This window comes from Hypanus sabinus, chromosome 5 (assembly GCF_030144855.1).
Source record: "Hypanus sabinus isolate sHypSab1 chromosome 5, sHypSab1.hap1, whole genome shotgun sequence".
NCBI lineage: Eukaryota > Metazoa > Chordata > Chondrichthyes > Myliobatiformes > Dasyatidae > Hypanus > Hypanus sabinus.
In genome coordinates, this window is record NC_082710.1 from 98651842 (window position 1) to 98675487 (window position 23646).

Sequence of the window (23646 nt, forward strand, 5' to 3'; positions counted from 1 at the left end):
ATGTCTAAAGCTACAATTTAAACATTATGCTATTTACCATAATAAAAGTCTTTAAAGCTTTCATCAATCCAATCCTTAGGTAAAGATTTTAGTAGGGCTTCATGAATCTTACTTTTAGTTCAGCATGGCAAATTCAGTGAATCTTACTGCAGTGCAAACTTGTTTATCCTGTCAATGCTCACAGCAAATTTTAATTATATTTAAATGAACAAGTAGCACAGTTCGAAAGCACTGACACTGCATAAATGGGAATTTTGATCTTACTTCTGTAGTAGATTGGACTAATGAGTACCAGATATTTTCTGAGCCTTCTGAAAACCTGGTATGTTTCATTTTACAGCTGATCATTGCTTGATTCATGTCTGCATTAATGCAGAATTCCAGTAATACACATTTCTGTTGTGGGATTATCAAAGATGTGAGATGATACTTGTTCTATATTGCTTTGCTCCTTGTCGATTAGAGCCAAACACAAATAACACGATGATTAAAGCATCATCCTCTTCTATAGTTCAAACTAGAAGCTGGAAATCAGCAAAACAGGTTAGCCAATGATGGAGGGAGGCACATTTAATATTTGATACATTATTGAGTATCAGACTAGTTTGAGGCATTGGCCACCATTATATTGGTGTTCCTGTAAATGTATGGATGTTATAAAGATGAAATCAAGATTCTTATTTCAAAAGCATATATGTTCTGTTCCCTTTATGTAACCAGAATAGAGAGCCCAGGGAAAGGGTTAGGACCATGAAAGATCATCTGATTGTTCAGGCAGGAAACTTAATGTTCTAGAGGCTGAATTTCTAAAGTTCTTCCTGACAATTTGCATAATACTCGTGAAGAGCCAACACATTGCAGAAGAATCAATTTGTCTCTTATGCCAGCCTCTCCTGATCTGTTTTTCAGCTCTTCCACTGAAATAACAAAATAAAGCAGGGAAAATCCCTGAGAAATTTACCTCGCACGGAATCTGCTCTGATAAGCCGTGTATCAAAAATTTACTGATCTCGGTCCTACCAATTCTTCTTTACTTTTTCCAATATTTTTATTAATTTACATATAATAATAGAGTACAAGAAAAAATATAAATATCAATATACTAAATCGCATATAAATGCTCCTTACCCTATATTCATACAGATTAATTAATTCAGAAAATTGAAATAAAATAATTTTATTATATTAAAAAAATCTAACCCACTACCAAGACCAAAGGTGATTTGTAAAGAAAAAAAGGAAAAAAATTATTCATCATCATCTGTGCTTTAACAGCAAATCGAAGCTTTTGAAAATAATTCAGAAAAGGTCCCCACAATGTTTGAAAGTATTGACCAGATTCAGAGATTGAACCTCAAATCTTCTCTAAATTTAAACATGACATCTTATCACATAACCATTGTGCGTGAGTGGGGGGGGGGGGGGGTGCATCTTTCCATTTAAGCAAGAACGTCCTTCTGGCCATTAGAGAAATAAATGCCAAAATGTGCAAGTCAGATGGCTCCAAAGTAATATCCTTTCCTCCAACAATACCAAATAAAGCGGTCAAAGGATTAGGCTTAAAGTTTACTTTGAAAAGTATCGAGAAAGTTTGAAGTGCTTCTTTCCAATATTTTCCAAGACTCAGACATGACCAAAACATACGAATGAGTGAAGCTTCTCCATTATTACATTTATCAGAATGCGGAGATATATCTAAATAAAAACGAGACAACATCATATGCGCCCTATGGACCACTTTAAATTATAGGAGAGAGTGGCAGGCATGTAACGATGAAATAATAACTAATTTAAAAATTTGATTCCAAGTTTCCTCAGAAATTGAAATCTGTAAATCTTGTTCCCAAAGATTTTTAATTTTATCTAAAGGAACACTTCTCATTCCCAACAGCATATTATAAATATTACATATCGATCCATTATGAAAAGGTTTCAAATTAAAAAATACATCTAGTAGATTCTTATTAGGATTTTTAGGAAATGTACTTATTTGAAACTATAAAAAATCTCTTATTTGTAGATATCAAACAAAATGAGTTTTTGGTAAACTATATTTAGTTAGCAATTGTTCAAACGAAAAGAGACTTCCCTCTACAAACAAGTCCTGAAAGCATTTAATACCTAGTCTTTAAAAGCCACATCAATCATAGAGGGTTTAAAAAAAATTAGAAAAAATGGGACTCAAAAGTGAAAATCTCAGTAAGCCAAAGTATTTTCAGAATTGTATCCAAATTCTCATAGTGTGTTTAACTACCAGATTATCAGTTAACTTACTCAGAGACAGTGGAAGTGAGAATCCAAGAAGAGAAATTTAGAAATTTAGAAAATTTATTAACAGAGTTAGCTTCGGAAAAAACCCACATCGGGCAATCCTCATGATTAATGTAATATAACCAAAATGTAAGATTTCTTATATTAACTGCCCAATAATAAAATCTAAAGTTTGGTAAGGCTAATCCTCCATTCTTTTTTATTTTTCTGAAGATGAATTTTATTTAATCTAGAATGCTTATCCTTCCATATATAAGAAGATATAATACAAAGTAGAATCAAGAAAATCAAAAAACAAGATTCAGGAATAAAAACAGGCAATGCTTGAAAAAGACACATAAATTTAGATAATATATTCATTTTGATAGAGTTAATTCGGCCAATCAGTGATAACGAAAGAGGCAACCAATTTGATCGTATCCTTTTTACGTGATTCAATAGGGTAAGAAAGTTTTCTTGAAATAGACACGTACAGTTTTTAGTGATTGTTACACCTGAGTAGGTAACTTGGTTTCTTACAGTTTTAAAAGGAAGGTTAGAATTTGTTGGTATCAAATTATTCAAAAGGAAAAGTTCACTTTCATGTAAGTTTAATTTATAACCTGAGAACTGGCTAAAACAGGAGAGTAAAGAAAGCGCTTGGGTTAATGAAGTCTCAACATTAGAAATAAATAGCAGCAGATCATCAACGTACAGAAAGACTTTGTGAATAGTGTCTCTCCCTAAAATACTGGTGATATCATTAGATTCTCGAAAGGCAATGGCTAAAGGTACTAAGGCCAGATCAAGAAGCAAAGGGCTCAGCGGACAGCCTTTCTAGTGCCATGTTGAAGCTTAAATGGTTTGGAATTATGAGAATTAGTGATAACCCTAGTGGAAGAAGCTAAATCCCTGAGAAATTTACCTCGCACAGAGTGTGCTCTGATAAGCTGTGTATCAAAAGTTTACTTCTCTCAGCCCTATTAATGCTTCTTAACAGAGTATACACAGCAAGTTTGGCCAGAACATTTCAATGTTTCAAAACACTTGATATTTTTGGTTCTGTGTACCATTTTACCGGGCACAATGACCCCTGTTTTAAAACTCTGTTCTATCCTCTTCTATTCTACTCTATCAATATATTACAGTAATATGCATTTCAAAGCAACATAATAAAATGTTTGAGGAACTCAGCAGTCAGGTAGCATCAATGGAAAAGAATAAGCAGTCGACATTTTGGGCCGAGACTCTTCTTCAGATCTAATTTTATCTTACATTTCAGTTAATTCAAAGTTCAAAACAAATTTATTATCAAAGTACATATATGTCACCATGTATAACTCTGTGATTTATTTTCTTGTGGACATACTCAATAAATCCAAGAACTATAATAGAATCAATGAAAGACAGCACTCAACAGGATGGACAAATGACCAATGTGCAAAAGACAACAAACTGTTCAAATGCAAAAGAGAAACAAAAAATAGGCAATGAATATAGAGGAAGTGAGATGAAAAAATCCTTGAGAGTAAGTCCATAGGTTGTGGGAACAGTTCAGTGATGGGGCAAGTAAAGCTGAGTGAAGTTATCCCCTTTGATTGAAGAGCTTTATGGCTGAAGGGTAATAACTGTTCTTGAACTTGGTAGTGTGAGTCCTGAGGCTCCTGTACATTCTCCCTGATGGCAGCAGCAAGAAGAGAGCATGTCTTAGGTGGGGCGGAGCCCTGATAATGGACGCTACTTTCCTGCAATGGCGCTCCATTTAGATGTGCTCAATGGTGGGAAAGGCTTCACCCGTGATGGACTGAGACATATCTCTACTTTTTGTAGGATCTTCCATTCAGAGGTATTGATGTTACCAGGCTGTGATGCAACCAGTCAATATACCCTCCACCACACATCTATAGAAGTTTGTTAAATCTTCGCAAACTTCCCAGGAAGAAGAGGCGCTGTCGTGCTTTCTTTGTAATTGCACTTAAGTGCTGGGCCCAGAACAGATCTTCTGAAATAATAACACTGAGTAATTTAAAGTGGATTTTTCCCAGTACATCACAACTAACCCCCCCCCCCCCCAATCATTGAGCACATCTACATGAAGCATTGGCGTAGACTGGCAGCATCCATCATCGCAGATCTCCACTACCCACATCATGCTCGCTTTTGGCTGCTGCCTTCAATTGGAAGGTCCAAGAGCCTCAGGACTAGTATCACTAAGTTCAAGAATGGTTACCTCAACCATCAGGCTCTTCAACAAAAGGGGATAACTTCACTCAACTTCACTAGCCCATCATTGAAATATTCCCAGTGGATTCACTTTCTAGGACTCTTCATCCCATGTTCTTGTTATTTATTTTTATTTGCATTTGCACAGTTTGTTGTTTTGTGCACTTTGGTTGAACACCCTAGTTATGTGGTCTTTCATTACTCCTATTATATTTATGTTTCTATAGATTTGTAGAGTATGTCTACAAGAAAATGAATCAGGATTGTATATGGTGACATATATGTACATTGATAATAAAATTTACTTTGAACTTTAAATTTTGATCCTGCGTCTTCCAAATTTCTCCCCGCAACTCCGGTCATTGTTTTACTGCCATTATCTCTGCTAATGTTCCCTTCCAATCAACTTTGGCGAGCTCCTCTCTCATGCCTCTATAATTCCCTTTACTCCACTGTAATACTGACACATTTGACATTACCTTCTCCCTCTCAAATTGAAGGGTGTAGAATATCATAGTAGGATCTTGCCTCGAAGAGTTCCTTTACCTTAAGTTCCCAAATCAAATCCAGTTCATTATGCACCACCCAATTCAAAACAGACCAGTGGCCTCAGCTACAAGCAGCACTAAAAAGCCACCTCATAGCCTTTCTACAAATTCTCTCTCTTGAGATCCAAAATCCGCATCAATTTGATTTTCCCAACCTATCTGCACATTGAAATCCCGCATGACTATCTTAACATTTCCCTTATGACATTTTCTATCTCCCATTGTATTTTGTAATCCATATCCTGGTTACCATTTGGAGGCTTATACGTAATTCCTTTCAGGGTCTTTTTACCCATGCAGCTTTTTAACTCTACACACAAGGATTCTACATCTTTCAATCCTATGTCATCTCTTTCTAAGAAGCTGTATTTTTTTTTACAAACAGAGCCAACAGAGCTTCTGTCAACAATGTCTTTCCTTTCAATACAATGTGTACCCTTGTGTACCAATGTGTACCATGTTTCCAGCTATGATATTCTTTCAGCCATGTCTCAGTGATGCCCACAACACTATACCTTCCAATCTCTGACTGTGTTACAAGATGACCTACTTCATTCCTTATACTGAGTGCATTCAAAATTAACACATTTAGTCCTATATTCATCACTCTTTTTGATGTTGTCTGCATGCTGCACTGTAACACTCTCACTGACATCAATTGTGCCCTGTCATCAGCCTGTCCTTCCTGAAAGTCTCACTGCACACTGCATCCTTAGCCTTATCCCTCTGGTTCCCATCCCCCTACTAAATTAGTAAATTAGTTTAAACCCCCCTCGGCAGCTCTAGCAAACCTGCCTGCTAGTATATTGGCCGGGTTCAGGTGTAATCCATCCTCTTTGTACAAGTCATGCCTTCCTCAGAAGAGATCCAAATGATCCAAACAACTGTAGCCTTGCCAGTTCCTCAGCTATGCATTCATCTGCCAATTCATCCCATTCTCCCCCACACTAACACATGGCACAGGGAGTACTCCAGAGATTACTACTCTGGAAGTCATGTTTTTAAGCTTTCTGCCTAACTCCCTAAGTTCTCTCTTCAGGACTTCTTCACTTTTCCTACCTACAGCTATGTCATTAGTGCCAATATGTACCAAGACTTCTGGCTGCTCAACCTCCCACCTTAGAATATCAAAGACCCTATCTGAAATGTTCCTCATCCTGGCATCTGAGAGGCAACATACTGTCCAAGTAGCTCTTTCACATCCACAGAATCTCATGTCTGTTTTTCTAACTATAGAATCCCCTTTCCTACTGCATTCTTCTTCTTCTCACCCCCCCCCCCCCCCCGCTTTTCCTTCGGAGCCACAGAGTCAGACTGAAGCAGCCTAACTGGAACTTCATCAAGCTGCAACATAATTTCCAGACCTGTGAACCCACCTCCTTGTCTAATAAAGGCAAAATAATATATTCCTTATGTATCACCATTTCTACCTTGCATTTCCACTTTCAGGGAGATATGGGCAATACATGAAGACAGTCATCTACACTATCTCCAACACCATCTCTCTTCATATTGTCTGCAGACTTACTAACCCACCTGCACACAATTCTTGAGGACCTGAGCAAATCAAGCAGTATCCATAGACGATAGAAACAGTTGATATTTTGGGCTGGGACCCTTCATCAGGAGTAGGTAATAAGAGAGTCAAGATAGTAATAAGTGAGTAATAAATGAAGGACAAAATTGGTTAGTAGGGGTCCATTGCCACCTCCACATGCTCTCCATTACTTTAACAACTTTCAATTCCTTGACTGCCTTACTTATACTATGGCTGTGTACATTTCCATTCCCCCATCAGGAAGGCCTTAGGCTTTTTATATTAGGGTAAACAAACCCTAACAGTTCCACTCCACTGCTACCATCTCTGCTACTTCTCAGCTACTTCTCTTTCGACTCGTCCCACTTTAACCAAACCAAACGTGTAGCCATGAGCATTTGCACGAGCCCCAGCTCTGTCTGCCTTTTTCTCCATTAGATTGATGACTGCATTGGCTTTTTTTCCTGCACCCATGCCGGGCTTATCAACTTCCCCTCCAACTTCCACTCTGCCATTAAAATTCACTAGGTCCCTCTCTGACAACTTGCTCCTCTTTCCTGATTTCTCCATCTCTATCTCAGGAGACAGATTATCCACCACCTTTTTATACAAATGCACTGACTCTCACAGTTACCTTGTCGCCTATAAGAATGCTCTTCCATTCCCTCAGTTCTTCTGCCTCTTCTCAGGATGAGGCTTTCCATTGCAGGACATTCCAGGTTTCTCCTTCCATGACTATCAATGCTGGCCTCATCTGCATCTCCTCAAAATCCTACATATCTGTCCTCAACCCATTAACCCACCCCCCAATGTTATGGCACAACCAGGTACCCCATAACCAGGCACATCTTTCTCTGCTCCCTTCCACTTTCTGCATGGATAGCTCTTGTTTGTCCACTCTCCCCCTCCCCACTGATCTCCTTCCTGTCACTTACACCTGCCCCTTCACCTCCTCCTTAACCATTAACAAATTTAAATATACTTCCAGGTGAGGTGGTGCTTCATCTGCAAATATATTGGGGCCATTTGTTGTATCTGGTGCTCCCATCTTGGCATCCTCTACATCAGTGACACCTGACACAAATCTTCTGCTTACTCTCATAGACTTTATATGCAGTTTTACCGTATCATAAGATATAGGAGCAGAGTTAAGCAATTTGGCTGGTCAGGTCTGCTCTGTCATTTCATCATAGCTGATCCATTTACCTATTAACTCCATTCTCCTGCCTTCTGCTCATAACCTTTCATTTGATTAATCAAAAACCTATCAACCTCCACCTTAAATATGCCTGATGACCCGGCCTCCGTAGCTGCCTGGGGCAACAATTTCGACAGATTCACCACTCTTTGGCTAAAGAAATGCCCTGTTTGTCATTACGGCCAGGATCTCCCGGTAGTCACACATTTTGATTCGACTTCCCATTCTTATACTACACTGACATGTCTGTCCAGGACCTCCTCCACTGCCACAAATAAGCTAGATGCAGGTCAGAGAAACAATAGCTCATGTTCTGTTCTGGTAGTCTCCAACTTGAATCTTAATTTCTCTGACTTCTGAGAACCTCACCCCTTTGTTTTCCCTCATTGATGAAGGTAGAGCTGTGGATGTTGCCAACATAGACTTTGTAAGCCACCCCTCCCCCATCCCATTCTCTTTCATCCTCCATCAGTGGACATTGTTACTTTTACCAAGTGATCCATTCTACATCTCATTAATGAATCTGAATGAGGAGATAGAATTTCTGAAAATACTTACTTTTCATCATTTTTTAAAGGGATCGTCATTTTCAGATCCACAGAAGGATGTCAACTTGCATAAAATATATATATTTTTAAATAAATACACTGCCTGTTTATGGATATTGCTTACAGTGAAGCACCAAACTATGGATGCCATCCAGGCATCAATGCAACAGTCTGAACAACTCTGGTTCCATCCAAAGATACTAAAATCGCAGGGGACAGTAAAAGTTAAGGCCAGGTGCAGGCAGCCATGTCTGGTGTTACTTTGGGGAAATTAGTAAAGCAATCATACTCTAGCAAGTTCCTCAGCAGCATAAATTAGAAAACTACTGTGCCCAATTTTGGAGCAATCTCACATAAAACTTTTCAGAACTATTTGCAAAATCATTTAATGCCTAAATCAGGCAGAGATATTGCTGCTTAAATTAAGCAGGTATACTCCTGTACGTTACATTAGAATCTAGATTCAGTGTATGATCATCATTGAAAAACTAATGTCTGCTTTCAGATTTGTGAAATATTTGCCTCGTTACAAAGCCATGTGAGTTTGAAATCATTTGAGCTTTGACAATCAGTGGATGATTAAGTCATGCTCACCTGATTGACAACATCTGGCTTTCTATTATTCATGTGCAAAATGATTGTCTGTGAGCTGATTATCTTTCCAGAGTCTTTGAAGTGTCCTAATTTCAACTGCTCAACAGGGATTCTTAAGTTGACCACATTTCCAGTTTATTGTCTTCAATACATCAATATCAAAATGGTTAAGGACTGTGCAAATTTTCTCTAATCCAGATTATTTGAATTATTATTAATATCAGATCGAGTTTTCATTAGGTTTATAGAGGAAGTCAGCAATAAATTAAAAAAATTGCATTTTAGGCTCAGTTAATTTACAGAACATATTTTTGTATGAGAACGTTTTAGTTTAAGGCCAGAGGTGATGCAGCTTTGAAAGACATCTCAACACAGCCTTGATTAAAACTGTACGAACAGAAAGCTAATAAATAACAGATAAATATGAAGGGGAAGGGTATTTGGATGCAGCCTCACAGATTTTCTACATGTCAGCTTGTTTGCCATTCATTTTAAACTTACTTCTCATCCTTCAGGATCTACTTGTTTCAATGACCTGAACCTCCATTTCACCCTTTTTCTTTTGAGGAACCTTGTTTTCTTCACAGAACAGCAAAGCCATTTTTTTTAAAAATTGTTTTTAAGTCTACAACATTAATTCACTGACCCAAAACTAATTCAGTTCAAAGGAATAAGAGTCCACACTCTTAAAATTATACGTTCATGATCAGAGATTCATCAGCATTATGTATCGCATAATGTAACCAGATATTCACCTAAACCTGAACACATCCGTTCTTAACCTTTCAGAAATGACTTAATGAAAACCTACAGGTAGATTTTAAAACTTACATTCTAAACTTTGATGCCAATGACGAATCCAGACTGGGGACCTCTCTAGGTGGATATCACCGATAGCAACTTCTGCACACAACTGTTTGGCTAACTGTAAAATAATTTTGCTCAGTCGGAATCTGATCTAGCATCCATTTAAAAAGTTCAAAGTAAATTTATTATTTAAGTACATACATGTCACCAGATACAACCCTGAGATTTGTTTTCTTGTGAGCACACTCAGTAAATCCAGGAACCCTAATAGAATTCACCAAAGACTACACCCAATGGAGTGGACAAAGAAACCGTGCAAATACAAAAGAGAAAAATAATAATGATAATAATAATAATTTTTATTATTATTGCTATTCCTCATTATAATACAGGACCAGGTGGTTAGCCAATGGATGAGTATGAAATATACAAGTATCCAGGATATCAACAAAGAAAAAAATAGATCATAGTGAGATAAAGGAGGAACTTTTGACAGAATTTACTTCAAGGCTTAAGAAAACTGGCAAACAGACGTCTAACAGCAAAATTATAACAAAGGCAATAAAAACTTTTGCTATACCCACATTAACGTATTCTTTTGGCATTATATCTTGGCCTGAAACAGATCCAGAAAATTTACAAGAAAACTAAGAACTGAAATGACAAATTTCAGAAAACATTATGTACATTCGAAGGCACTTAGATTAACACTAATTTGGACAGAAGAGGAAAGATGAATAACGGACTTTAAAAATCTAAATAACAGTCAGATAAAACTTCTAAGGATATACTTTCATTAATGAAAACAGGATTCAGCACTCCATGCAAGCATATGCAATTCTGATAAGAAGAACACACCACTAAACTTAAATGAGATCACAGCCCAGAAAAAAGAAGGAATTCTTCCTACAGAAGGACAATTAACCAATGGAAGAACATAACCCTTCATGGAAGACAACCCCATGGTCTTAGCACACTAGATGTCGAACAGGGAACATTGAACACCTGGCTCAGAGTTGGAGACCTCTTCCCAGAAGCATAAGGGTTTCTTGTGGCAACACAGGGCCAGGTAGTTAACACAAAAATCATCAGAAGTACATAATAAAAGACCAGCAAATTCAAGATGATAAATGCAGAAAGTGTTGAGAAAAACCAGAAACATTCCAACACGTTACAGGATTCTGTAGTAATTTAACTCAATCGGATTATTTACAGAGGCACAATCAAGTGTCAACCATCATTCAGCAAAATCTTGCTTAAAAATAAAACTCATAAGACAAACCATGCCTTACTATAAATACAAGTCCGATCCAGTTTTAGAGTCAGAATACCACAAGTTATATTATGACCAATCAGTTATTACCAATAGGATAATCCATAAAAACTATCCAGATATAATAATACAGGATAAACAAGCAAGAACAACTTCCTTAGCAAATATAGCCTTTCCTAAAACACAGAACATACAGAAATCAGTAAGTGAAAAGCACCAGAAATATGCTGAATTAAAAGAGGAAACTGTAAGACTTTGGAACAAGAACATTGTCCCAATAGTAATAACTACAACTGATGTCATCCCGAAGGCACTACACAATAGCATAAACATTTAGGTTTGCACAGTAATATCTTTGTAAATCTTCAGAAAGCCACAATACTCAACACCAGTAGAATAGCCTGAAAGTTCCTAGCAATTGGGAAATGAGCATGCTTGGCTATGTCCATGCCTCAGGTTTTACCAGCTTGAGATGAGAAAAAAAATCAATAATAATAAGCAAGAAATATTGAGAACATGAGATAAAGATTCCTCAAAAATGTGTTGATAGATTGTCAGAATAGGTCATTATTTCCACTGTTTAATCATTGCTGTATTATTTAGTCATTCTTTATTTTCTGCTGAAAGATTGTGTGTGCATGTGTGTGTGTGTGTGTGTGTGTGTGTTTCTATGTAAGGAAGTGAATATAACCTTTTTTTATGGGCTTGTAAAATAAATCCTACGGAAGTAAATTACCTTGGAAACAGACTGTAACATTTGTAAACATTGTCTCAGAACTGCTTTTAAATGCTCCATTCTGTTCCAATGAATATTGATTCTACTCATGTGATGTTCAACTCATTGATATTTGCATACAAATCCAATAGCTGTTTTTTAGTTAATTCACAAACCAGCAGGTGCAACATGCTTATTCTGGCTCTCAGTTTAATTCACAATTTGCCACATACTTCAACATATTCTCTTTTCGAATTTTAGAACTGTGAATCTTATTGTTTTTTTCCCCTTCCTTTCTCAGGATAAAATCCTTCTGAAAATGTTCACCATCTTTTAACCATTGCTGTTTGACATACCTCATCTAGTCTTCTGTTTATACAACAGTGATGAATTCTTGACCTTTGCATTGCTGTAATATTTCAAAGTACAAGCGTTCATGGGTTCCAGAGTTTTTCTGTAGCCCGGCATATTTCACTTATGATAATATTATCGATGCTTTTAATATTAATCAGAAACTTGGAATCACAATGTGCAACTTAGCTGTGTCTGTGAGTGTATGTATGCTATGCACAAAGATAAAAATCATTTGTTTATAACTTAACATTCCTGGATTTGTTTAATAAAAAGGTGTGTGCCACTGTAGTGCAACCCTATTACAACTCTGGGCGTGCTGGAGTCTGGAGTTCAGTTCCAGCCTAGAATATTGCTGAGTTTCAATTACCAATCCATTGTATTTGTCACCTAAACTTCAGCCTTTACTGATTTATCAGCTGTAGGGAGCTTTTCCGTTCTCGCTGTGATTGTGTGGGTTTCCTTCCAGGGGTCTGGTTCCCTCCCGAAGACGGACCAGTTATTAGATCAATCAGTCTTTGTAAATTGTCCTGTGATTAGGCCAACATTTAGATAGATGGGTTGCAGGGTGACACGGCTTGTGGGCCAAAACAACCTGCTCCATGCTGTATCTCTAAATAAATGAATAATCTGATCTAAAGCTTTCTTGTAAATTGAAAGCTTGGAACTTCTATTAACTTCGGGGTTCTCACGCGTAACTGTCATTCACTCTTTGGGGCACTTCTCTGTTTTTGTGGATGTTTTGCGAAGAAAGGGCAATCCAGGATGTATATTCGCAAACGTGAGGAAATCTGCAGATGCTGGAAATTCAAGCAACACACCACCTCCAACGGGATCCCACTACTAGGCACATCTTTCCCTTCCCCTTCTTTCTGCTTACCACAGGAATCGTTCTTTATATAACTCCCTTGTCCATTTGTTACCCCCCCCCCCCCCCAATCCCTTCCCACCGATCTCCCTCCTGGCACTTATCCTTGTAAGTAGAACAAGTGCTACACCTGCCCTTACACTTCCTCCCTCACCACCATTCAGGGCCCCAGACAGTCCTTCCAGGTGAGGCGACACTTCACCTGTGAGTCAGCTGGTGTGGTATACTGTATCCGGTGCTCCCGGTGTGGCCTTTTATATATTGGTGAGACCTGACGCAGACTGGAGACTATTTTGCTGAACACCTACGCTCAGTCCGCCAGAGAAAGCAGAATATCGCAGTGGCCACACATTTTAATTCCATGTCCCATTCCCATTCAGATATGTCTATCCACGGCCTCCTCTTCTGTTAAGATGAAGCCATGCTCAGGTTGGAGGAACAACACCTTACATACTGCCTGGGTAGCCTCCAACCTGATGGCATGAACATTGACTTCTCGAACTTCCATTAATGCCCCTCTTCCCCTTCTTAGCCCATCCCTTATTTATGTATTTATTTGTTTATTTATTTATTCATTCCCCTCCTCCTTTTTTTTTCTCTCTCTGCCTCTCTCACAATCACTCCTTGCCTGTTCTCCATCTCCCTCTAGTGCTCCCCTCCCCCTTTCTTTCTCCCTAGGTCTCTCATCCCATGATCCTTTCCCTTCTCCAGCTGTGTATCCCTTTTGCCAATCACCTTTCTAGCTCTTAGCTTCACCACTCCCCCTCCTGTCTTCTCCTATTATTTCAGATTTCTCTGTCCCCCTCCTTCTTTCAAATCTCTTACTATCTTTTCTTTCGGTTAGTCCTGACGAAGGGTCTCAGCCCGAAACGTCGACAGTGCTTCTTCCTATAGTTGCTGCCTGGCCTGCTGTGTTCCACCAGCATTTTGTGTGTGTTGTCAGAATGTATATTGTATACATTTCTCTGACATTAAATTGAACCTTTGAATCTTTAAACCTTTGATACTTATATTCTATTAATTGACTGAGAATAACCAAGTCGATGAAGTCAGACAGTACCTTTACTATTGTGTTGCTCTAGCATTTGTACAAATGTGAAGTCCAGGACAAGCTGGACATAAACAATCAAAAAGGCTGAGATCAAATTAAGATAAAGGTGTGTGAGTCATTACTTAATGTCGAGAATGGTTGTACCTACTTCCATGCAGTATCTTCATGGTACCTTAACTGACAATTATTGGCCAGTGTTACAGTTTGAGGTAAATGTTAGCACTTTCTACACTATTGAACTTTTATGATACCTTGTAATACCAGAATGCATTCTGCTAACGAGAATAGTTTTATATTATAGTTATTGACTTATTTTGGTTATCAAACAATACATCATGAAAATGTTCATAAAATGTACAAAATTACTTTAAGAACAGAGTAACTTGTTTTATAATAAATAATATTCCAGACTGTTTATAAGTTTCAAGGTATAATTACAAAAATTTAGATAGCTATTGCATTTTAAACAACTTCATGAATTTATAAGATTTAATTAATGTCATAATGGGAGCTGGAACTAAGCATAATTTGTAAAACCTAAGTTTATTGGCTACATTTTAAATATAACTAAAAATCCTTATCCTAAAAAGGAAATTAACATTAAGCAATTTATTTTAAGTTATAAACTTATTAACCAGGAACAAAATAGAAAATAATTGCATTTTTAATGCAAATGTATAACTTACCAAAAAATTTCATTTCCAGCCTGGAATATTGCTGAGTTTCAAATTACCAAACCATTGTATTTTTCACCTAAACTTCAGCCTTTACTGATTTATCAGCTATTAGCTGCACTTTAAATGGCTATTGATACAGACAATTTCTGTCAAGACCTTCACTAACTGAATGGATAGTTTTTTTTTGATAAAAAGCAGGTTGGCTGTCTTCTAACTCCTGCTATCCAGCTTTAGTTTCAGTGATTATTACTTGTTCTAGCTGTTTAAGAGCAGCCAGGGAGAGCAAGAAAAAACATAATTAAGTCACCCTTGCTTACTTTGCTTTATTTTTGATTCTGAATAGCCCTGTTCCTAAATTCTTTTTGTACAGAAAATAGTCTGAGAAGTTTGGAGAAGTTTACAGTCTGAGTTTCCTAATTATGTCAAAGTCATTAAAGAAGAATAAAACCAGCATTTGTTATTTTTGATTTCACGTGTTGATGATTTTGCTACCATCTGGTGGACACTGAAAGAAATGCCTCACAGAAAAAAAATGCTTCCTCCACCTCCCAGAGGTATAGTAAACTAAACAGTTCACTTTGTCATTCAAGTCCCTTATGTACAGTAAATGATAATAGGCCTTGAGATAAATATAATTAATATACACTTAAATTTGCATCAAAGTTTTGTAGATTCAAACATCTAGAGATTAATGTAAATTTAGAAAGATTAAAAAGTAGTCGGTGTCATATTTTCACCAGAGGATTTAGGGAATAGTACAGTATTCTAGAATGCAGCGAGTAAAGACTTGACTTTCTACAAGCAGAGAAACAATCGCTAGGCTGTTGTAGTGGCACAGCTGGTATAGCAGCTGCCTTAACAGTTCCACTGATGCTAACCTTCACTGCTTATGTGGAGCTTGCAAATGCACCCTATTCAGTGTGATTTTCTTCCAGAAGCCCTGGTTTCTTTCCATATTCTGTAACATCAGAATGAGACTTATTACCTCTGACATATGATGTGAAAATAGTTGTTTTATAGTAGCTGTACCATGTCAAGATATAAAAGTCTATAAATAACATAAAATAAATAAATAGTGCAAAAATTGAATAATTAGGTAGTGTTCACAGGTTCACGCATCATTAAGGAATCTGATGGAAAAAGGGAAGAAGCTATTCTTGAATCTTTGAGTAATGCCCTTTAGACTCCTGTGCCTCCTACATAATGGTAGTAACACAAACAGAGTGTGTCCTATTTGATGAGATCAATGATTGATGCCATCTTCTTGTGGCACCACTTCTTGTAGATGTCTGCAATGGTGGAGAGGGTTATTTACATGATGGAGCTGGCTGAGTCTTTAACCTTCTGGGGCTTCTTACAAGCCTGTGTATTTTGTTGGTCTCCATACCATGTTCTCCACCATGCAGCTGTAGAAATTTCTAAGATTCTTTGGTGACATACCAAATTTCCTCAAAGTCCTAATGAAGTAGAACCGCTGGCATGACTTTTTCCATGTTTGCCACTATAAATTGCCCCTAGTGTATAGAATAAGAGGGAGATCTGATTGGAATTCCATGAGAATAAAATGGAGTTAGTGTTGGAGAAAGGGGGTTTGGTCAGTGTTGATAATGGATTGTATGTACCATAACTCTATGAAGGTTTAAAATGAGATGATTTTGAAAATTGGATATTTGACTAAATTTCAGATAGGGTTTATTTGTGTAAGGTATAAAAACAGACCTTTCTACCCACCATATTTCTGCCAACTTTTTTACCCATCTACATTAATCCCTTTTGTCCACATTAAAATTATTTCCTTCTTTAACCTACTTCTACCATGGGAAAAAAAAAGATTTGGACCATCTATCCGAAGAGTGGGTAGCGGAGTAGAGATTCATTTTTATCCAAGTCGGCGTAAGGTGCTGCTTCTCTCCGCTAGCTTACAGGTCACCCTTGGGCAAGGCGTAGCACGTGCTTAGCCCCCTGATCACGGTCACCTGAAACCAAGGGAGCAGGTGGTGGATGGTTGTATCATGTCCTGGTAATGCAACCACTGATGCCAGGCAGACAATCTCTAAAGAGTATTGATAATGGCTGGAGTCACCCGTCTTGTAAAGACACTGCCCAGAAGAAGGCAATGGCAAACCACTTCTGTAGAAAAATTTGCCAATAACAGACAGGGTCATGGATAGAGAGAAGGATAAGAATAGCAGATGGAAAGACAGATGGAAGACAATAATCACCCATGTCATATGACATGGCACATAATGATGATGATGATCATGATCCTAAGAGTGTCTCTCATAATCTTTTATACATCTATCAGATCAGCCTCCTTCAGTCCAAAAATGTAAGCCCAGCCCATCCAATCTCTTTCCATTACTAAATTCCTCCAATCCAAACAACATCCTTTTCATTCTTTCCAATGCAATCAATATCATCAGAGTAGTGTAGTAACCAGAAATGCACATAACAGTCCCAGTGTGGCCTAACCTATCACCGATAAAATTGCAGCATAAAATCCCAGCTTTTATATCCTGCGCACCAACCCATGAAGGGTAAAAGTTTTAAAGGAGAGTTGTGACTTTGCTCTCAATCGTTGATCATATCACCAACATTCACAACCACGTGGTTGATACATATCACAAAAAGCAAACGGTGACAGTATGAATCCCACAATCCAGAAACTTCCTGTCAGGAAATCAGCCTTCCACACTACCCTCTGCCTCCTTTCACCAAGCCAATTTTGAATCATAACTGAAGGGAAATAATTTCGTCCCACACCCACATTCCAAAGACAACGGGCGGGCATGCCATACTGGCTCTGGAAGCATGGCAACACTTTCGGGCTGCCCCAGCATATCCTCGAACTTTGTTGGTTGTTGATGCAATCAACACATTTCATGTTTCAATGCACATATGACAAATAAAACTAAACTTTATCTTTGAATCCATTTATCCAGCTATAGCTTCTCAACCAGCCAACCACGCAGAACCTTGACAACTGCCTTGCTGAAGTCCATACAGATAAAATTTACATTCATGCCTTTAGTGATCTTTTTGATTAACTTCTCATTTGCTGAGATCCAAGATTCTGTCATATCGGACAGTGAGTGGCTGATGGGTCATAAAGGACATCGTTTCTTGAGTAGCAAGTGGAGGGAACTGATACATGATTAGACCAGGTCACTACTATTAAACTGAACTAACACACTCTCTATCTCTTTTGGCTCACAAAGATAAGTTTATGGGGTTGCCAAAAGTTTCAGTGATGGAACAAATGCCTAAAATACACATTTTTGACTTCCAAGTGTCTTTCATGGCATTTGAAACTAACAGGTAATATAGTTTACCAGTGCCAGACCTCTTTTTAAATAAAGATGTCGGCATAAGGAATATTTGCTTTAAAAGAGCAATGGTTCAATGATCCCATTTTGACTCTAACTTCTGTAAGATTTCACTAATGTTGATTGAGATATTTCAAGCTGGCCCACTTTTATGGTCCACCTTTATCAAAGCTAGGCAGAGCAAAACAAAATAAAGGACTCGCTGTCAATGTTAAAATGGTGAATGAGATTCAAAGTATGTTCATTGACAGAAGAATCAAAGTGTCATACAGCACATAAACCAGGAGTTCCCAACCTCTTTTACGCCATGGATGATACCTTAAGCAAGAGGACTGTGGACACCAGATTGGGAATCCTGACATAAACAGATCCTTAAGCCCACTCTGTTCATGGCAACCCTTATATACAAATTCTGTTTATCAGTGACCTTCTATGCCTTGGCAATTCTATTGCTTGGGTAGGTAATTAATAAATTGTGTGACATATTAAAAGATGTATCGCAAGTATGTGCTTTAATTTAATTTATAGTGCTTCATTATTTACTTAGGAGATAATAAATAACAATTATTTTAATTAGTCATAATATTTTCAATTCATGACTGTCCTCTTTAATGAATAATACTTTAATAACTTTTGTAGTTTTATCTTATCAGAGCTGGAACAATATCCTTTTCTCAATTTAGTTATATGTAAGGGATCTGTTTTGCAAAGCCTAGTTACTTTATGTATAAACTTGAGCTGAAGAATATGCTCAGCTAGGGCATGCTCTGTATTCTTTTTAGCAATGAAATCCTATCAAGTCTAGTTGTTCCTACCTGCACTTTGTGAACCTTGCCGCTTCTTTAGCATTTGGATGTATTTTTATGAGGACAAGTTGCTAGCTTGATGCTCAACCCAGCACAGATAGGAAGTGTGCAAGGAATTGGCCAGATTCAAACCTGGGACTATTCACCTCAAAGGCAGAAGGATGCCACTACACCATCGGCTGATGAAGTCTAGTACATATGTTCCTAAGACATCATATAGTATCAGAATTACTCTGTACTTGCACTAGTTTACAATTTCATATGAAATAAAATGTTTTAAAACAAAATAAACATAGAAATTTTGTGGAATATGTTTCTTTATATTTGGCTCAGTTAGAAGATGCATAAAAAATTTGCAATTGAGCAATGCCATCATGGGAGATTGCCTGCTTGATCCTCTGGCTGAGTTGAGTTGTTTCGATTCAGTCCGAAATACTGAGAGTCTCCATGTCCCTGGGCAATGGATGACAAGTGCTCTAACTAGATCATAATCAAGCAAGGGCTGCTAGACTGTCCTCATGTACAAACATAAGTCGATGACAGGATCAGCTTGCCTGAGATGCCAGCATTGTCAAATAGCCTGCCAGAACTCATTGTCTAAAGTTTGTCATGAGAAATGACAATCTGACAAACGTAATGGACAGTAACCAATACTCATGGAATGATAACCTCAGCTTAACTCAACACTCAAGAGTGGAAAGTTGAAAATAATTTGAAATGAATTGCAGCATCTTCAAGTTTGGATAGGTACATGGATGGTAGGGGTGTGGAGGTTAATGGTCCCAGAGCAGATCGTTGGGAGTAGGCTGTTTAAATAGTTTGGCGTGTATAAGATGGCCCGAAAGGCCTGTTTATGTGCTGTACTTTTCTATAACTCTATGACTCTTAAGTACTAAACTAATGCTAACAGATCTTTTGACATTGGCCAGCACAATGAGATCAGGTGAGGTATATCTCGACAAATGATAAAACAATCAAGAGAGGCAAAATAATGGAGGACTTCTGTTTTGATAGTGACATAACTTTAAAGCAAATAATCTATGGAAAATTATTATGGAAGCTGTTGTAGAGCATGTCCCTTCAGCCTATCATTTTGTGCTATCCTTTTAATCTACTCCAAGATCAATCTAATCAATCTCTCCCACATAGCCCTCCGCTTTTCTTTCATCGATGTGCCTATCTAAGAGTGTCTTAAATGTTCCTAATGTATATGCCTCTACAACCATCTCTGGCAGTGCATTCCATGCACTTACCACTCTCTGTCTAAAAGTGCTACCTCTGACATCCCCCTACACTTTCCTCCAATCACCTTGTATTAGCCATTGCCACCTGGGTAATAAGGTTTATAAACTTACACCACTGAAGCACTTCCAGGAAATTAGGAGGAGATGATGACCAACATGAGAATAAGATGAATGCTCATCCTTCCTGTTAATTGTGAATACCTGTTAATCTCTAATTTGAAAGCAATCTTTAAATTTCAATAGAGCATCAAATGGGATAACTTCACTCAACTTTATTTTCCCCATCATTGAAGTGTTCCCACAACCAATGGCTTCTCTTTCAAGGACTCTTTATCTCATGTTCTTGACATCTATTGCTCAATTATTTATATTATTATTTCTTCTTTTTGCGTCTGCACAGTTTATTGTCTTCTGCACTCTGACTAAATACTCTAGTTGAGCAATTTTTCACTAATTTGTTATAGTTAGCTATTCTAAAGATTTGCTGAGTAGTCCCTCAGGAAAATGAATCTCATGACATATATGTACTTTGATAATAAAATTTACTTTGGACTTTGAACTTTGAAATTAATGAGGAATAAAATTCCTGCACTCTGACTAGTATTTTGGGTGTGGTAGAAGTTAAACAAAATAAGAGATTGTTTTAGTTCTGAATATGACAGTATTACATTGCTGTGCTAAAATTTAAGGCACATATAAACAGCTAGAGTTTCTAAGACTTTTGCACCATACTATATATTGGTTAAAACAGGGATGAGATTGGAAAACAGAAATATAAGCACTTAGCTTTGTATTAGCTCAGTAGTTTTAAATGTTATTTGGGAACTGGAAAGATATAATTTACAGCACTATGCAAAAGTCTTGGGCACCTTAGCTATATATATGTGCCAAAGACATTTGCACAGCACTGTACGTGATTAACAATTAACAGACAGTTTCATAGGACATTAATAGTTCAATACTACTGAGAAATTTGATCTGATGGTGTCAATGTCTTATTTATTTTCCAGGAAAAACTGGACCAGTTCTTGGGTTTGCCTTGAGGGAGACAAAATTGACTTCTACAAAGATAGCAAACAACAAATTTTAGCCAATTCGGTAAGCAGTTCTAAAGATATGCATTGTGACAACTTGTTAAAGTGAGACCTACACTCATCATTCAGGCTTTGATTTGCAGCTAAATGTCTTGTGTTGCCTGCTAGTCATTTTGTAGGTGGGACACAAGTAACCATGTGCTGAATAAAGCCAAGCCTTGAGGAAGACACAAGACCTCTGATATTCTTTTCTATGCAGTAGGCATTAATAACTAACTGTGACAGACATGAGTGGTAAACAAGATATCAAGGAATTGAAGAGTGTGGCAGAAGTTGTTGCCTTGCAGCTGAAAGATACTTCAGGAAAAGACAGGCGCATACCTCCATGTGGGAATGTGGCCAGGGCTCAGATAGTGACACAGTTTGGGTAGAGAAAGATGTTTTTGACAATCACCCACTACTTATTTCTCTCAGGGATGAGAGGATGCTGCCAGACCTTATTGAAATGATGTGCGGCTGGGAAGGTGCACTTTGTGCAGGAGTCAAAACGTATAACTGCTTTTGATGCTGCAATTGACTAAAATCTATTACTCTGATGGTCATATAGGCATTTTGGCAGCTTTTAGCATGCGGCTCTCAGATTAGTTCTGACAAAGTGGCCAAGATATCTATCATCAAAACTGAAATGCTAGGCACTACAGGAAATGAACATTGTGCAACTTAGCCTTGCAAATGGCCCTAATAGCTGAAAAGTACTTTCTCTCCAACCGTTTTGGCAAATGTGAGAAAGCATGTCTAAAGTTATAAGTATGGAACATTTTATTAGAACTTAGTAATTTCAAGTTAACCTGCAATCACAGAAAAATATTTTAATTTATATTTCTTTATATGATATTCAGAACGCAATTTTGAACAAAATAAAGCATGGTCAAGAAAATTACACACTTGTACAAAGATCTGGCTCCTTTATACTTGAGAAGAAAGTAGTTAACACATCTTGTAGATGTGCGAATGATTGGCATCAGTTAATTCTTTAATATTTTGGCATTATTTGTTATGAAGAAATCTGTAGAACAAATAATTAAATTCTTCAACAACATCATGTGAAGGATTCTGCTCAATATTCAGTCCAAAATCTAGATGTAAATTACACTTGAAGTTACATTGTTCGTCTGAGGTGAAATTATTGTTCAAGTTTGTGTGCAAACTCCTTCGAACTGTAGAATAAAAAACTGTAGATCACAGGATCATAATGTCTCTACTCTGCATGTTACCCTGTTAAACTAATTTCTCCTGCCTGCACATGATATACATCCTTGCATTTTGTGCTTATCCATATGCCTATCTAAAAGCCTTTTAAATACCATCACATACATGTTTCTGCCACTACACAGCATTATCCAACCATCTACTATGCTGTGTGAAAAAGAAATTCTGCACAAATCTCCTTTAAACCTTCCCATCTCACCATAAAGTGATGCCCTAAAGTAATGCCCTAAAGCCCTAAAGTAAAAACATTTCTACTCTGGGAAAATGATTCTGACTGTCTATCCTGTATATGCATCCCATGATTTTATAAACTTCTATCAGTTGTCAGCTCAGCTTTGGACACTCAAGAGATAGATCATACTCTTTAATTCAGGCTGCATCCTGGTAAATCTCTTCCAACCCTCTCCAAAGAGTTCACATCCTTTCTGATATGGAACAAGCAGAACTGTAAACAATTCTCCACGTGTGGACTAATAAAGCTGCTACATGAGTACCTGATCCTTATTCTCAATGCTCTAACCAATGAATACAGACTTGTTATATATTCTTTTACCACCTTTTCTAATTTTATTGCCATTTTCAGGGAGCAGTGGGCTTAGATGGCAAGATCCCACTGCATATAATGTTGCTAAGTGTCCCGCCATTAACTATATACAGTACTTTCTTCTTACATTGGACATCACAAAGTGCAACACCTCATACTTCACTGAAATAAGCATCATCTTTCATTTGTACACCCATGTCTCTAACTGATCTATATCCTGCTTTATTCTTTGACAGCCTTCATGAGCAATGCCAGCAAATTTGTGTCATCTGCAAACTTGCTAACCCACTGATCTACATTTTAATTAAATTATTTGTAAATACAGTGGATTCCAGTTAATTGAGATCAATCAGCACAGGTACATCTGGCCCAACTAAGCACCTGCCCTAATTAGCTGAAGTTTCATGGAAATAGTTAAAAAGGTATAAAAGGTAAACTACCATTTGACTGAATAACAAATCATGTGTTCTAATGAAAGATAGAACAAACTAAACACTACCAATACCACTATAGAACTAAAAATTCTGTATTAGCTCCTAATAGTTTTCATTGGAAGAATTCATCCAGTGTACACTGCAGTGTTCTTTGGTTTGACTGTAAATTAACATAATCAGTGCAAACACCTAGTGCAGATGATGGACTTCCCTCAACAATGCTTTCGATGATTGCATCCTACAAATCTAAATTTTCTTTGTATCATTCAAGCTGATTACTGATATCTTCAAATTCTTTGTTGGTCCTAACTTGCTGAAGTAGCAAAATAACTTCATGTTCATTCCCAGA

The 23646-nt window shown here is 37.4% G+C and overlaps 1 protein-coding gene across 1 annotated transcript in view; it reads left to right on the forward strand.

The window, feature by feature from the left end:
- Nucleotides 1–23646, forward strand: part of arhgap15 (Rho GTPase activating protein 15) — a 728119-nt gene that overhangs the window by 189678 nt on the left and 514795 nt on the right. Inside the window, exon 6 of the mRNA XM_059970253.1 lies at nucleotides 21027–21114. Coding sequence (XP_059826236.1) covers nucleotides 21027–21114 — 88 coding nt within the window. The remainder of the gene's footprint in view (nucleotides 1–21026; nucleotides 21115–23646) is intronic.